The sequence below is a fragment of the Apiospora marii genome (genome assembly GCF_038362585.1).
Source record: "Apiospora marii strain CBS 49790 chromosome Unknown utg000005l_segment0_segment0, whole genome shotgun sequence".
Classification (NCBI taxonomy): domain Eukaryota; kingdom Fungi; phylum Ascomycota; class Sordariomycetes; order Amphisphaeriales; family Apiosporaceae; genus Apiospora; species Apiospora marii.
The window spans coordinates 259,627-275,678 of NW_027117377.1; the positions used below are offsets into that span (position 1 = coordinate 259,627).

The following is a 16,052-nucleotide window of genomic DNA, read 5'->3' on the forward strand; positions in this document are numbered from 1 at the left end:
TATACATGAAGGAATCAATCATGAATGCATTTTCTGTGTGGCTTTTATATTACTCGTCTCATCTCGCAACGGGGCTGTGGCCTTTGGGGTGGAACTATGATCTGCAGTTTGGAACTGTCTGGTACCATGCAATGCTTACATTAATTTGTTGGATGTGAGGTCAATTCTCAAGGTACTTACTTATTTTGAGGCGGGAATGGTGTGTTGCACAGTATCCTATTTTTGGCCTTCTCGGACTTGGCAAATTGCCGAGAGATTGTCCCCCTACTTCATTTATCGTGGGCAAGCGTTTTCGTTTCCATTGGCCAAGAGAAGAAAAGCTCTCGTCAGCGAAGAGTACTTGAAGATCAGTTAGGATCACGCGGCAGCCCATAAGCCATGTTCAACCTCACCTTCGACCTTTCCAATCACCCTGTGTTGCTGAATCCGACCCCCAATCTTTCCGTTCGGACCTTCACCCTTTCTTCTTCAATGTCGCTGAGATGGCGGCCACTCCCAGTGCAGAGCAGATAGCCTACTGGAAGGCTCATCCTGAGGAGACCAAGGTCCCAGGTATCATTGCTTGCGCTTCCGTAGGCGCGGCTCTCTCAACGGTGTTTGTAGCCCTGCGGCTTGTGTCGCAGAGCTTACTCCAGAGGCGCCTGTGGCTGAGACTCAGCGATTGGTTCATAATCGCAGCTTGGGTAGGTAGACAATTCAACCGAAAGTCTAATGGGCATCGTTATCAGCAAAAGCCTGACCTTTAAATAGGTAGTCTTCGTGGTATTTTGCATCACATTTGCCATGACCACAAAGTACGGAGAAGGCCGACATGTCTTGTATGTGACGGACCTTCACGCACTGCAAATTGTTCGTTCACCCAGTTCCAATGACAGCCGCAATACATGCTTGGCATGGCTCATTTGAAGTTAGGCGACAATCATCGACGAGGTCACTTACTGCTACACCATGGCCTTCATCAAGCTCAGTATCCTTGCTCTGTATGGCACCATCTTCCCATCGCGAAAGTTCCGATACATTCTTTGGTTCATTGGTTGTGTTGTCGTTTGCTGGGCGATTACATTTTCCTTCGCCGGTATTTTTCAATGTATACCCATATCTTATCTATGGGACCAGAACACCGGAGCCTTTTGCATCAAATACGGCGTGTGCTCTCTGGTCGCCGCCATAATCAATATCATCACCGACTTCACTATCCTGGGTCTTCCGATTCCGTTGGTGTGGCGGCTTCATACTCCCCGAAGCAAGAAGATACTACTCACGATTACCTTCGTGGTGGGTGGAAGCGCATGCATTGTCAGCATTGTGCGTCTCCAGTCCACTCTTCAGATAGGATCCACAACCGACGGAAGCTGTGAGTGATTACAGCCCTCAAGAACTCCACGGGCTTCTCTAACATTTTGGAACAGGGGATAACGTATATCCAGGATACCTTTCTGTGATTGAGTTGGCTGTCGGGATCCTTGCCGTGTCGATTCCGACCTATCGGCCCCTTTACAGGCTCGTCGTATATGGTCCGGACGTACCGGGTCAACCGTCAAGGCCACATCAAACATCTAAGGCCACAGGAAGTAGCCAGAACAACCAATCTTTCCAACACCAAAACCCAAGCCGAGGAGTAACCATTTCATCCGACCATTCTCGATTAGATAGTTCTCCTGGTGTGCATGTCACGAACCAAATTGAGCTTGTGACCCATGCTAGAAGGAATGGCAACTGGGTCAAGGTTCCTGGGGAGGAAGCCACTGTCATGGCATGATCACTAGAAAGGGGAAACAAGTGGAGTAGATATGAGTGTAGCAGCCGTCTACGTATTCTGACTATGGGGCGATGAATTTCTGTAAGATAGAGACATTCAAGAGTTTAGGAGGAAGGCATTTGGAATACTTCGTTGCCAATTGTTGCTTGATTTGGTGTAGGCTCAGTTGGGCTTGGCGCTTGCGATTTGCCTATGCAGTAGGAATGTCAACACACTTAGTCCAGAATGATTGTGATTATAGGCTTGTTCCCAAAAGATAAACCCCGCCGTGCTAAGCTTCGTCATCCCTCGCTTCCGCAAAATCAAACAATGCGCACAAGGGCGACCGTGCCGCTAGTTTCTTTTTTTTTTTAGCCCCTTCCAGCGGCGCATCCTCCCGCTAGAACTTGAAACCTCACCACCATAACACAAGGCGGGCATCCCTTCTTTCGGTACATCCTCTTCTTCGAGAGACCCCCGATTCCTCTACTATCATGTTGGTCTACATTGTCGTCTACTTGGTATTGGCCTACGCCGGCTAGACGCTAGTCTACTTGGAGGCCAACGTCCGCCAAGCCCGCGGCCTGGGCGTGCCGGTCGTGCGGCTCCCCGTCGACGTCAACAACCTGCTCTGGATCCTCGTCCAGCCGCACGTCTGGAAGGTGCTCGACCGCCTCCCCGTCCCGTGGTCCGCGTATCCGACCTGCGTCCGCTACGCGCGGCGCGGGTGGTACATGCCCGCCAGGGCCGAGGCGCACGTGCGGCTGGGCCCGGTCTGGGCGCTGGTGACGCCGGTGCAGATCTGCGTGCACGTCGCCGACCCCGACGCCATCCTCGACATGGTGACGCGCCGCGGGGACTTCCAGCGGCCCGGTCCGGAGCTAAGTGAGGCTGCCCCATGTTTTTTTTTCGGGAGAAACGCTCGTGAACTGACAAAACGCCGTAGAACTCCTAGAGCTGTACGGGCCATGCATTTCGACCGCCTCCTGGGAGGAGTGGCCGAGGCACCGAAAACCCGTAGCCACGCCCTTCAACGAGACCCTCCGTCAGGCGCAAGTCATGCTGGCTTTCTGGACCGCGAAATCTGAAGATGGCGGCGGTATCCCGAGCTACCAGGCCGATACCCAAATGCTCTCACTGAATGTGCTCGCCTCCATCGGTTTCGGGTCTCACTACGACTTCCGGGGCTCGGACGAGCCCGCGGTGGACGGCGAGATAGGAGACTACCGTGATTCCCTCATGACGGTCCTCGACAACATCATCCTTCTCATGCTCGTGCCATTCCACGTTCTCACCAAGCTGCCGGGAAAATACGCCTGGATCGGCAACGCCGGGATCGCGTTCAAGAAGCACCTGATCAAGCTACTGGGCGACGAGACGGCAGCGCTCAATGAGGGACGGCCCAGCTCCGGCGCCATCATGCCATCATTTGTGCGCGCCGCCGAGCGACACCATCGCGAGCAACCGTCCAGCAGCTCTATATCATCAGGCGACGGGAAGACTACTGCCAAAGCAAGAGGACTGTCGGCGGAAGAAATCTTTGGGGATCTCTTCGTCATCGACTTCGCGGGTCACGACTCGACGGCCAACATGTCGGCCTTCGCCATCCTGCTCCTGGCGGCGCACCCCGACGTCCAGGCCTGGGTGGCGGAGGAGGTCGAGCACGCGACCCGGGAATACGCCGCGGTCGAGGACTGGGACTACAAGACGCTCTACCCGCGGCTCAAGCGCTGTCGCGCGGTCGTTTACGAGACCCTGCGGCTGTACCCGCCGGTACCGGCCCTGCCATCCGTCACGCGCAACCACCCGCAATCGCTGCGTGTCGGAGACCGGACGCTAACCGTGCCCGTCGGGATCAATTTCGCGGTTAACCTCCGCGCTGTGCAGACGCACCCGGACTTCTGGTCGGACGCGGACGAGTGGCGGCCGTCTCGCTGGATTGCGAGTCCAGAAACGGCCGGGCCCAGAAGTGCAGGAGAAGAAGAGCTGATCACCCCGAGCAAGACCGTGTTTATCCCGTGGGGCGAGGGGCCACAGGCCTGTCCTGGAAGGAAGGTGGCCGAAGTGGAAGAGGTGGCCGTGCTGGCCTGTCTGTTGAAGTCGCACCGGCTGGCGATCAAGAAGAAGTATGATGGGGAGAGTGAAGAAGCGGTGTACAAGAGATTCGAGAAATGCGTCAACGACGTTGATTGCGAAATGTTGGTGAGGCTGAGGGATGGAGACCAGATTACGCTTACATGCACCAAGGCCTGATGATCCTGTACGTTTATCCCATTACACAATATTATTACATATGGATACAGCCTAGGGTGATGTATATTGTCCACTTGCATAACCATGTACCAACACAAACTATTACCCCTTATAAGATGTTTCCAACTTGGTATAAGCACCAGGTGAAGATCTCGCACTAGTAACATCAAAGGTTCTTTGGACATACACTGATTCGGGTGGCGTAATGAGGTGCCCGGGGGTACCATCAGCTAAACCATCGGGATCGTGGGCACATTGCTGGTACAGATACTCGTTCTTGCCCTTTTCGGGCAAAAGACGGCTTAATCCGAGGCCTTGCAGGAAGCTTCGATGGCCATTGGGTGTCCTTTGGGTCTGCTGCTTCTCGTTGAAGACGAAGAGCTGTCGAAAGGATGCAGTGCAGGCGATAATAATTGCTTTGGGGTCCGAGTTAGTCAACACGCTCTGAAGGAAACCCTGGTAAAAAAAAGGAAACACCACTACTCACCCACGGCCATCTCCACATAAGACCAGAGGAACAGCCACTCCGTAGTAGCGGTCTGCTCTCCCAACCCAACACCGAATCCTCGGATAAAGGCGACGCGGATGACGGCGACAACCATGATGATAATGGTCAAGGAGAAAACTCCCAACAGCGCGACCTTTTTATGCAAAGGGATCCGAACATTCCAGAACATCCGGAAAGGTATGGATAGAATGAGCAAATCGGTAATGATATCGATGACCAAGTTGACATAAATGCCCACATCCTGATACCGGACATGCTCCTTTCTGGGGCATTGGCCTGCTCAAGTGGGTCAGTTAGCAGCGGCAATTTCCTCTTTGGGGGGGGGGGCAAACGGCTCACTCATGATATACGTAATGTCGGCCAGCGTGCAGCGAAAGTCAATATCAGCAATGCTGACGACCCAGCCGCACGCGGTGACGGCGAAGACGGACCACCACCAGCCCTTGTTCTGGTTCACCTTAAAGCCGAGCCGGCGGAAGAAGACGAGGAAGGAGAACTTGACGGCCCAGAGGCACGAGGGGTAGAGCGCGCTCCAGACGAAGACGAGGGGCATGAAGGTGGCGTAGGCCGGCACGAAGTCGGCCGAGGGCGGGCGCCGGCCGTACTGCACGTCGTACATCCAGTAGAGGAGGCCGCCCTTGATCTCCCACAGCACGGCCGACAGCAGGAGCATCAGCCAGGCCGCGAGGACGAGGTAGTCGTCCAGACGGAGTCGAGAGTCGGATTTGAGGCGGATCCACACCCGGGCAATCAGGAAGGTCGCGGAGACCGCCGTCACTGCCCAGGTGGTAGCCTTTGAGGATCAGTAAGACGGTCATTTTGGTTACTCATTGGAACCTAAACTTACAAGAAACGTTGCCTGGTCCACCTTCTCCTCGGAGGGGAGCGCATATTCAGCATCAGCCATGCTTGGTAGCTGGAGTAGGTGGATATCAGTGTGTTCGTATATGCTTATATAGCTACTTGGGATCCGATGAGGAAATATTTGAATATGGATGGATGGTGTCACCAAAACCACAATTAGCGAGTGAGAACCGGGCGTCGCCAGGAACTGATGAGATGATGGGTAACAGGGAGTACTTATCTACGCTATCTTGATCTAATGTGTGGCAGTTGCATGTTTGAATGGTTCCATTTGCGCCGTAGTTTTCCATCAATTCGTGGCGGTTGGAGTCACATTTAGACGCCTGGTGCGCCGTGATGGAAAAGGCTTGGGTTGCATTACTGGCAGGATCAAGGTAGATGTTGGTGCAGAGACGAATGCCTTTTCACATTAACCCCACAAGTCTTTCCTGTTGAGATTCTGGGAGTGAGTGATCTCTGGGCTGATCTACTGTGCCTTATGGGCTCATCGCCGAGAACATTTTGCGGATACCGATGCAGAACAGACCCGATATAGCTCAACCGGTAGGGGGCGTGATTGGATCCAGCTGCACGCCTTACGCGCCGTTGCAGATCACAAATATAACACAGGGCTTTCAAAGGCGGAATAGAGATGCAACGTGCGGTGAGGCACAGTGAGCTTAAAGGTAACGCTAATACTGATTGTGGCATAATCCGTGCTGATGCCGGTTTATGACATTGCCCTAACCTAAGAGAGACTCCTGGAGTAAACATAATAGGAAATCCCCAGTGAGTCCCCAGCCCACACAGCAAATGTTCCATACTGGATTTTCCGCGTGGATATCGGCCTGCAGTGATTGCGCTGCTTGATCGTGACAAAGGCGCGGTTGGTAGTTGGAGATGTTGGTTCGATATGTTCTGTTGGTTGCCTGGTTTATTGCGCCCCTTGTCTTGACCCACCTCCATTACGACCCATCCAGCGGCGCACCCCTGAGCCCCAAGCAAGAGGTACAGACTGGGATCTCGTCTGTCGCACTGTACGCAAACATATCCGGAACAATGTACAATATTTGCTTCAGCCTTTATCTCCTTAAGCAACCAGCATTGCTCAAGGACGCGAGAGGTAATGTATCTAGCAATGGATCGGCATGATTATGATTTCTGTGTAGCCTGTTACTTCTTCTCCTTCTCCTTCTTCTTGGCTTCATGCTGCTCAATCAGAGACAACCCCGTGAAGTCCCCATGGGCCGTCGGAAACGTGACCACGTGAAGGCCCGGTCGTCCCAGGCGATACGCAACGGCCCAAACGGCTCGATAGACGCTGTAAGTGCCGGGCCGGTCCTGGCGAAACAACTTGCCCTTTTCCTGATTAAAATACCACTTGGCGGGCCGTTGCTGCACCACACCCTTCCCCGTCAAAAGCGAGGTCCACTTGGGATCGAACCGGTCGACACCATGCCCCAGGTCCCGGTACGCAGTAAAGCGGACGTGCAGATCGCGGCCCCGGATCTCCAGGCTCTGCTCCAGGTCGCAGTGGCAGTGCCTGCAGATTAGGATCTGTGCCAGCTGGCCCCCGCTCGTAATGCTGTTCCAGGCGAGTCCCCGGTCGCCGCGGTAGCGAGCCGGCTGGTAGGAAAGACGTGCTGATGCCTTGAGCCCCCCATCTTCATCTTTTTCTACTCTGAGATTCACCAGGGATATCGTCTGGTGGGGACACATGGTGATGGTCATGTCCTCGGCATTGGTGGTCCCTCGCGCATCTACGCGGTAGCTGATCTCTTGCTTTTGCAGGAAGGTGCGCCAGAAGTACATCTCACTGGACCATGTGTAGTTGTGACTGCTCCGGGTAGTATGGACTTCGCCGCTACAGATGTACGACGGGAGGCTCACTGGCTGGTTGGATGGCCGGCCCTGCCACTCGAGACGCCGGCGGGCCTCGTCCAAATGGTAAAAAGCGAGGTGGAAAGGCATGGATGGGTGCATAGGCTTCAGTGCACCGAACGATCCCGCATCAAAAGGCAGCCGAGTTGCATAAGCGGACTTCAACTCTTCAGGCCACGTCTGAGTGTCACCTGTGACCGCTTGCCCTGGGTAGTAGGCTATATGGGGCAGGAGTGTAGTAACCGCCGAGTACGGCGGTGGTGGAGGTAATAATTGGGAGCTGGGTTCGTCCTGAGCGGCATCTGGCGATTGGTCGGTTGACTTTTTGTCCCTGGGCCAGCATTTTGCGAACAGCTTCTGGAAGAAGCCGGTACGTTTTACCGGCGGACGAGACGCTGCGGGCCGCGGGCGGGGCGTAGACGGTGCGTTTTTCGAATCCGCAATGTACTTCTTGCCTCCATCTTCCATCACCTTCATAGGCGGGCTTGGGGGAAGGAGTGGGTTGTAAAAGGCTTTCGGATTTGCCGCCCTGTGAGCTTCGCAGCCCCTCTGGGACCGGCAAACACAGGGCAGATGGCCATACCAGCTGCCATCTGAGAAGAACGGGCTCGCGCTCGCCCCTCCTTCTTGTCCTGACTGGTCATGTGTTTTCGGCGACGGCATGGTCAATTTATTACTCGAGGCCAGCTCATGCTATTTGGTAAAGCCTGTGTAGACGTATAAAATATTCGAATTGATTGTGAAGGCCAAACAGAGGTCTCAAAGAATTCCCGGAGACAAACATGTCGCTCAGTAGAAACTTGCTCACCCATACGGGAAACAAACCTTGCTGTGTTCAAACCTGGCTAGCCCTGAAGGCTAATGCCACAACATGTCCATTACCTTCTCTACACTTGCTCTAGAACATTCTAGTCTCGGTTATTTCCTGGCTAGCATGCATCACTGAACTTCAAACCCGGCCGTTCCCAACTCCTGACCATTGCGCAGGAGTTTCAAGACCAAACGGCCACTGTCGTCCGCGAACCCCATACGCACGGTGGCGTCGAAACGGTAGAAGATGCTTCGGTTGTCGCTGGCGTATCTCCTGGGGATCTCGCCCCAATTCACCCCTTTCAAGTCGACTCGGAGGTCTCCCACGTGCTCGACCCCTGAATTCATCAGCACGGTGTTTCTCATGTCTCCATTTCTTTATGGTGTAATGAGTGGGCTGTTTGAGGGGGTTGAAGGACGGCTTACCGTCATCCTTGATGGTGCCAGCGGCCTCATCGTTACCACAAGCGTAAAGCGCCACGGTCACCGTGTCCCATCGCTTCGCTGAACAGTTGTCGAGGGTCCAACTCACGGGGTAGTCAACATATTCGCCCTCGTCCATTTCGGATCCCTGAAGGATGCTGTGAATCAGCTTGAACTTCCTTTGACTCGATGCGACTATTCTGCGGAGTAAAGATTGGCTGGAATAATACCTTTGCCATCTGCCAGTGGGTCAACCCATGCTGGTACTCTTGATTATCCCACTTGTCGACTGATCGGTGCATGCCAGGCTTGGTGGCATCTATGTGTCCGTGTTTCTCGGGGTCCAGACGCTCGGGCATGCTGAAGCCGTAGTGATTTCGACACTTGACGGGTTCAGGGTCGATGGCCACGATATCCACCATCGTTTGAGGCTTGGGCTTTGCCGACAAGAATATCGACATGTCGTTGCGTTGCACTTCCATGATGGAGGCTCGGTCCATAATCGACTAAGTAGTAAAGGGGGCGACCGAGTAAAACGAGTGTGTGTCGGACAAACAAAAAATGAGACTAGTTGATGAGAAAAATGCAGGCTTAATACGAGCCTGCAAGTCGGCATGAACCGGATCGCCAGCCCCCCTTGGCAAAATCCGGAGGCTCTGCAGGGTGGGCCGGACTCTCGTACGATAGGTGAGACATAAGGGTCCGAAAGGTGGGAACTTTTCCCTGCATGAGGCCTGCAGGAAGCTGAACGGGCAGGTCGGGTCATACTGCAGAAAGCACCCTTGCCGCTTTTAGCCATGTAAGCCTGGGTTTCGGGCTCGAAGCAGGCCCTGCTAACGCGGTGCAGAAACCAGAACAGTCCATAGCAGGAGGTCGACTGAAATAGGGACTAGTGCGGCATCAACAACTTTCGGAAAAGGCGGGCGGCAAGTGATAGGCGGTCTTTGAGACTAATGGTACAGATGCCTTCTCGTCCAAGACGGGATTCTAGACTCTTGGCAAAGAGACGAACCAGGTAGGCGCCATGATCTCGCAACCTCCTTCAACATTTATTGATTCCCATTTCAGGCGGCCGGGGAGGCAAAGATGACATGGAGGGAGAGAACTGTCGAGGATTGGTGCTCGGCCTAGATACCAAGGTAAGCTGCCAATGCTGTGGCGTCACCAAGCCATTGTGGCTTTTCCTGACCGGTAAAAGCAGCATGCCCCTCTTGGCTGTCGCTTATTTGCTTTTCGATTTTGTCTTGGTTGTTTTCATTCCATATAGCGGCCAACATGATGGATGGGCGCCGTTTTCTAACTGAGCCCATTGCGACGCAAGCTGGGTATTGTCGGGATGTGGATAAGACCCTTCATGTCGAATAATTATGTCACGCAATAAGATCACCAGTTATGGTTCATCACTCCACATGTCTTACTACCGGGTACTGGGTGTATACCTGTCCCCCAATAGTTCCTGAATTCGTAACCAATGAGAGCCGGCCGAGCGAGTTCCCCTTGTCCCCCTTTCAAACCCTCCTCTCGATCTCCACGGCCCCCACCCGCGCCCCCTCCACCTTCTCCTCCTCCGGCAGCCCTTGCACGAGCCCCACCCGCGCCGCCATCTCAAAGAGCCGCGCCTTCTCCTCGTGCGCGGCCGCGTCGCCGAACACGGCGTCCATGTCCTCGAGGCTCTTGCCGCGCGTCTCGGGGATGACAAAGTACGTAAACACGAGCGCGAGCAGCGCGAAGGCGGCGAAGAAGACGTAGGTGCCCCAGCCGAGGCGGTCGAGCATGCCGGGCGTCACGAGCCCGATGACGAAGTTGCACATCCAGGTGGTGCTGGTGGTGACGGCCATGGCCTTGGACCGGTTCCCCAGGTTGAAAATCTCGGACGGCAGGACCCAGCCGATGGGGGCGAAGGAGTAGGAGAAGTTGACGTCGTAGATGTAGACGAAGGCAACGCCGGCCCAGCCCGCGGCCGGGTGGGAGGGCAGGCTGGCGCCGTACCCGCCCAGGATGCCGCCGACGATGACGAGGGAGAAGCAGGTGCCCGCGGCGCCGCACATGAGCAGGGGGCGCCGCCCGACCTTGTCGATGAGGAACAGGGCCGGCAGGGTCGAGAGGGTGTTGACGATGCCGTAGACGCCCGTGGCCAGCAGGCCCGTCGTGCCGCCGCTCAGGCCGAGCTGGGAGAAGATCTGGGGCGCGTAGTATATGATGGCGTTGCAGCCGATGAACCTGGGGAAGTTGCGTTAGTTGTTACTGTGAAGTTGAGAGTCAAAGCACTCACTGCTGGAAGAACATGATGCAGCACCCGATCGCGAGCCGCTTAAACGAGGGCCAGCTGGACACGAGGTCGGCGTACTGCGCCACGTACAGCGCCGCCCCGCCCTTGCCGGGGTGCCGGTCGCGGGCGATGGACTCGTCGAACAGGACCTCGGCCTTGATGGCGAGGTACTCGTCGCGCAGCCACTCGGTGTCCGGGTGGCAGCGGCGCAGCTGCGCGAGGGCCTTCAGGGCTTTTTCTTCTTGGCGGCTCATCAGGCAGTACCGCGGCGACTCCGGGAAGAAGAGCATGCCGATGCCCAAGACCAGAGCCGGGATGATCTGCACCGCGAAGGGGATCCGCCACGCCGCCGGCGACTGGCCCGTGCAGCCGTCGGGCCCGACGTCGCGGAGGGGGTCGAAGGCGGGCTTGGCCGGGGTGCCGCCCGAGTAGGGGATGTCCGGGGCGCACCGGTGGCCGCCGATGTACTGCGTGCCGTACTCGAGCCAGTAGCTGACGAGGATTCCCAGCGTGATGCTGAGCTGCTGCAGGACTACGAGAGTGCCGCGGACCGTGGGGGTCGAGACCTCGGCTGTGTGGATTTGACGACACGTAAGGACTTATTTCACTTTCAAAGGGAGACAAGTGACTTACACATATACTGCGGCACCACCATGGTCAACATCCCCACCGCGAACCCCGCCACCGCGCGCCCGGCGAAGAGGGTCTCGATGTCAGCGCCGCCGGCCTGGAGCGCGGCGCCCACAACAAACACGACGACGGCCAGGAGCATGCTGCCCTTGCGGCCCAGCTTGTCGGAGACGGGCCCGTTGACCAGGGACCCCAGCCAGGCCAACAACAATAACGTCGAGACGAACCAGCCCTTGTAGCCGGCATCTAAATAAACGCGGGGGAACTGCGCCGCGAAGCTCTCCATGGTCAGGACCCCGCTGACGACGCCCTGGTCGTAGCCGAAGAGGAAGCCGCCGAGGGAGGCGAACTGCGATGGGAGTCAGGTCAGCGAAGGGATCCAGTATGGCCACCACGATATAGAGAAGGCGAACTTACGGCGGAGAGGCCCAGGATGTACGGGTTCGCCCGCAGTTGGCGCCAGACGTCCTTGTCCTTGCCGGACGCGCCATTCACGTCGGTCGCCATGGCTGACAAGTATTACTCTACAAGAAGGGAACTAGAAGTGGGCATGGGAATCTAGACCATTGAAACTGTAGGTTCCTGCGCAATCTCCGATTTGAAAAGGAGTGCGCCCGGTATTTATGCATGCAGCCCAATTGTATCAGCATCCAATGCATCTCCTCACGCGATGGCGAGAGTGAGTGAGGGGGGGCTGGGAAATCGCAGTAGGTCACGACTCGCACCCCAGGTTGCAGGGTAAACGCTTTCCCCATTGGACCATTGCTTTCGCCGTCACCCCACGGGGAAGCATCCTGACCCGATAAAACAGCAGGTTGTGCGCCGGGGAAAGTGGAAGCCCTCGCACGATTGCGGAGTAAACTTGCCCAAACAGCGGAGTCGTGATGCGGAGCCAGTGTGCCCGCACGACTGTCGTCCGAGCCAATGGTGCTTGCCCGCTTTCGGGGCGACGCCAAGCCCACCGCGTCGCGCACACCGGCACACGGCAGGACACAGGCACCAAACCAAGGATAAGATCTGAGTGCCAGGTAAAGTCCCACAGCATCTAGCATTGGCGCTTGGGGCTTAGCTTCCGTCGTCATACACGGCATCAGGGCGGTCGGCTCATCCCTAGAGTCGGGCGACGTCAACGGGCTGCTGTTGTCCGTCCATGTTCAACTTAGATGTTTCCTGGCTATACTAGCTAAAAGAGAGCGATCGACTACGATGATTGCTACCACATACTACTTGCACTATTCAGGTGATTGATTGGCGACGATGGCTTCTTCAATGGTAATGGACTTGGAAGCGAACGTCGCGACCTTGCAAGGCCGGATAGATCGCCTACTCGAGCAGCAGAAGTCAGATGGGCGTGGACGAATCCTAGTGGCCCTCGCGGGCGTGCCCGGCTCCGGCAAGACGACGGTATCCTCAGCCTTGCTGGCGTCGCTATCCAAGAACGGCAGAAATCGAGAAGATGTAGTGGTCGTGCCTATGGTATGTTATATGAATTGACTAATCGAGTGAAACGGGGCCCCCATGTTGTTTTTTGCCCTCCTCTTCCTGCTCCATAAGCTGAGATCTGAGCCTCCCCAGGACGGCTTCCACCACACCAAAGCCACCCTAGCCAGCTTCAGCGACCCGGACATGGCCTTCCGGCGACGCGGCGCCCCCTTCACCTTCGACGCCGACGGGCTGCTGGACCTGATCGCCTCGCTCAAGGCGGGGCCGCTGACCGGGCCGGGCGCGGACTCGGAGTTCGTCTTCACCGCGCCCAGTTTCGACCACGCGGTGCAGGACCCCGTCGCGGACGACGTCCGCATCTCGTCCCGGAGCAAAGTGGTCATCATCGAGGGCAACTACACCCTGCTCAACGAGAGCCCCTGGAGCAAGATCGCGGAGCTGGTCGATGAGAGGTGAGTGACCGCTAGCTACTCTCTGGTCCTATTCTATGTATTGCGCGACAGCCAGTTGACTGAGCATTCGGGGCAGATGGTTCGTCGACGTGCCGCCCGAAGTGGCCAAGGAACGCTTGGTCCTGAGGCATCTCGCCGCCGGTATTGAGACGTCGCGGGAAGCAGCCGCCCACCGGGCCGAGGAAAACGATCTGCCAAACGGCAACCTGATAAGATCAAACCTCATTGAGCCCGATGTCCGGATCGTGAACTGAGCCGGAGATGAACCAATTGGCAGAGACCTCAAAGGTTCGGGTCGGGTTCCGGCCAATTGAACGAGTTGAGCAGATCCGCCGACTCGGCCGTCCAGAGCGAAAAGTCCATCGTCGTGGGGTCGAATTGGTTCATGGTCTCGAACGGCATCATCATGTTGTCGGGTTCGAGGGGCAGGAGGTGGTCGAGGATGTCGGCGCAGCGGTTGGCCAGCGGGTTGTCGGCGAGGAGCCGGCGCAGGACGTCGCGGACGAGGTCGATGTCGCTCTGCCACTTGGGCAGTTCGGGCGACTCCTTGTCGCCCAGGATGGCGAGCGCGATGACGAGCGAGGCGTGGAAGATGAAGTAGCTGGGGGGCGCTGTGTCAATAACATGAAACTGTACACGGTAGCTGTCTGCAGAACTTACACTGAATACCAACTCACAAGCCGCGTGTGGATGCAGTTGTTCAGATATTGGTGGATCGACACTACTGTGGAATGGGCAGCATCGACGCCGATGTCGCGGCATAGGCTGTCCTGGTTATTGGGCGCATAGGTAGAGGCAGGCCCTTGATGGCGTTCAATCGCGCGCTTCAGCACTATCTGCCGGAACAGGATGATCTTCAGGTTCCACAGTCGCCACCAAAGCCGGGGCTTGGCAAATAGGTACCACTCCTCAAGACAGGGCACATCTCGGTCAGGTTGAAAGTATGGCGGCAGAGTTTTGGACCAGGCATCCAGGGTGTTGTTGTGTATGAGAGCCTCCTCGACGGAGACGCCCGTAGAAAGAAGGAGTCGGTTCGAGATGTGATTGGAGTGCAGGTGGAAGTCGCTCTGGGCCTTGAGGCCCGAGTAGATGGTCGGCATCTCCGACTCGTCGGGCAATGTGGTCGTCCGAGGAGTCAGCATCTTCTGGGTGTTAGCCATATATCGTAAAGTCGATGTCATTGGATAGACACATAGCACTTACATCGTCACTGATATTGAGCACCGGCTTGGTATCCATGGACTCGCGACCAGGCAGCAGGATTGGTCTGCCAAATGTTGTCGAGGCACCAGAGTCCATCAGGTACAGACCCCACCAGACCCGTCGGCGCATCTCCCGTTGGAGCAGCGTGATCTTCCAATTGGGCAGTTCCCGGTGCAGACCGAGACTGAGAGCCATGCGTATAGCCAAGCCGAGGAAATTCGATCCAGTGTTTGGTTTGTTGCGTTTCTGACTAAGGTTGCTCAGCAGCACCAAGGCTTGAACCAGGGTCAGGTTTGCGCTCTCAAATAGGGACTCGTCTTCGCCGAACGAGAGCGCTTGGTGGTACAGATCGTCATGCAGGCCGTCCTGGTCGTGGTCGAGGCACCAGGCGCCGAGAGCCAAGACGGTGCACTGGAGCATCTGCCAAGAACGCTGAGAGGGCCGCGGGATAATCTCGTGATACTGGGCTCTGAAAGTGGCTTCGTGGATGAACGGGTACGACAGGTGATAGACAGAGAAGTAGGACTCCATGAGTCTCGTCATGACCTGGGTTGAGGCCAGCGATTGCGAGAGTCGCGAGGAAGCGAGCCCAGGGTCGGATAGTCCGGGCGACTCCGGCAGCAATAGAGCAGGGTTGCCCATCCAAAACAGTAGGGACCGCAGGAAGAAGACTCCAGCAGTCGAACCTATAGTTGCGCGTTAGAGAGAGTATTTGGGCAAGGTCTCATCGGACCTACCTAGGTAGCCAGCCCCTTTGGGCTCGACGGACAGTGCAGCCATGCCGTCAGCGATCTCATTGGCGTCTTCTTGCCAATCAAAGCCATCGGCCTCGTCGGGCACCGCTTCCGAGATTTTGGCCGCGCCATCGTCGGGTCCAGGTGTAGTGGTGGGAGCGAAAGGGGTCTGGCCCACGGAGGGCGACTGGGCTGCCGCTGACGGGCTGGCTGAACCTGTGCCGACGGACGCCAAGGCTTCCTCGATGTTGAGGTCCGGCAGTCGTTGCGCAACCAGCTGTTCAAGCTTGTTCATGCGACGCTCGACGCTGGTGAGGTATCTTGAAGAGATATATCAGCATGGGCAAGTCTGAGAGTGTGAGTGGGCAGTCACCCAACTTACACGCGTGTCAGTGGGGACCGGAGTATCCGGCCGCTGTAGTGGCATGCCCTCCGGGTTTGGAGGCACGCGCCGCACGTCGGGCGCTCTCTAGAACACTATACATCACAAATATGAGTATCAGAAATAGTATGTGTTGATGGCAGTCAGTGCGTGCATACCTTGAGTTTCTTTGCGCGGCATGTGTCGCACTGTTCGGGTTCTCGTCAGCAATGCGCGGGTGAAGGCAGCCAAGGGTTCCGGCGGCATGAATCAGGGACTGACCGCTAAGGGGCTCAACGGTGGTGGGGTTGCTGCAGCGTCCATGTTCGCGCCCAGCACCGCTCGCTGTCATCCGCGCTACCTCGACCTCGACGCGAATTGGGTCGGAATCATCCAAAAACAATCGAATCCCCGGGGATCTAAGTACGACACGTGCCCATGCTGGCGGGAGAGACTGTCGGTGTTGATGCAGCAGCAGTCCCAGAGTCTGGCTGGTGGTCTGGT

The 16,052-nt window shown here is 56.5% G+C and overlaps 8 protein-coding genes across 8 annotated transcripts; 3 read left to right on the forward strand and 5 right to left on the reverse strand.

Moving 5' to 3' along the window:
* Nucleotides 1–482: 482 nt before the first annotated feature.
* On the forward strand, nt 483–1,759 carry PG985_007981 (uncharacterized protein; the record flags this gene model as incomplete). Its single annotated transcript, XM_066827749.1, has 4 exons — nt 483–683; nt 751–849; nt 913–1,354; nt 1,410–1,759. The coding sequence occupies 4 exons, from the start codon at nt 483–485 to the stop codon at nt 1,757–1,759; spliced, it is 1,092 nt and encodes a 363-aa protein (XP_066682661.1).
* A 473-nt stretch (nt 1,760–2,232) lies between these two features.
* Nucleotides 2,233–3,991, forward strand: PG985_007982 (uncharacterized protein; the record flags this gene model as incomplete). Its single annotated transcript, XM_066827750.1, has 3 exons — nt 2,233–2,259; nt 2,281–2,623; nt 2,685–3,991. The coding sequence occupies 3 exons, from the start codon at nt 2,233–2,235 to the stop codon at nt 3,989–3,991; spliced, it is 1,677 nt and encodes a 558-aa protein (XP_066682662.1).
* Nucleotides 3,992–4,470: 479 nt separating this feature from the next.
* On the reverse strand, nt 4,471–5,406 carry PG985_007983 (uncharacterized protein; the record flags this gene model as incomplete). The annotated part of the gene is made up of 3 exons (XM_066827751.1): nt 4,471–4,775; nt 4,839–5,292; nt 5,347–5,406. 3 exons carry the CDS (start codon nt 5,404–5,406, stop codon nt 4,471–4,473), a joined length of 819 nt encoding a protein of 272 aa, XP_066682663.1.
* Nucleotides 5,407–6,515: 1,109 nt separating this feature from the next.
* Nucleotides 6,516–7,886, reverse strand: PG985_007984 (uncharacterized protein; the record flags this gene model as incomplete). Its single annotated transcript, XM_066827752.1, has 1 exon — nt 6,516–7,886. One exon carries the CDS (start codon nt 7,884–7,886, stop codon nt 6,516–6,518), a length of 1,371 nt encoding a protein of 456 aa, XP_066682664.1.
* A 276-nt stretch (nt 7,887–8,162) lies between these two features.
* Nucleotides 8,163–8,938, reverse strand: PG985_007985 (uncharacterized protein; the record flags this gene model as incomplete). Its single annotated transcript, XM_066827753.1, has 3 exons — nt 8,163–8,371; nt 8,460–8,614; nt 8,724–8,938. The coding sequence occupies 3 exons, from the start codon at nt 8,936–8,938 to the stop codon at nt 8,163–8,165; spliced, it is 579 nt and encodes a 192-aa protein (XP_066682665.1).
* A 1,026-nt stretch (nt 8,939–9,964) lies between these two features.
* On the reverse strand, nt 9,965–11,862 carry PG985_007986 (uncharacterized protein; the record flags this gene model as incomplete). Its single annotated transcript, XM_066827754.1, has 4 exons — nt 9,965–10,676; nt 10,729–11,296; nt 11,359–11,704; nt 11,773–11,862. The coding sequence occupies 4 exons, from the start codon at nt 11,860–11,862 to the stop codon at nt 9,965–9,967; spliced, it is 1,716 nt and encodes a 571-aa protein (XP_066682666.1).
* A 750-nt stretch (nt 11,863–12,612) lies between these two features.
* On the forward strand, nt 12,613–13,504 carry PG985_007987 (uncharacterized protein; the record flags this gene model as incomplete). Its single annotated transcript, XM_066827755.1, has 3 exons — nt 12,613–12,831; nt 12,931–13,250; nt 13,327–13,504. The coding sequence occupies 3 exons, from the start codon at nt 12,613–12,615 to the stop codon at nt 13,502–13,504; spliced, it is 717 nt and encodes a 238-aa protein (XP_066682667.1).
* Nucleotides 13,505–13,532: 28 nt separating this feature from the next.
* On the reverse strand, nt 13,533–15,872 carry PG985_007988 (GAL4-transcription factor; the record flags this gene model as incomplete). The annotated part of the gene is made up of 7 exons (XM_066827756.1): nt 13,533–13,851; nt 13,911–14,395; nt 14,454–15,139; nt 15,191–15,507; nt 15,570–15,664; nt 15,728–15,757; nt 15,831–15,872. The coding sequence occupies 7 exons, from the start codon at nt 15,870–15,872 to the stop codon at nt 13,533–13,535; spliced, it is 1,974 nt and encodes a 657-aa protein (XP_066682668.1).
* Nucleotides 15,873–16,052: the final 180 nt, after the last annotated feature.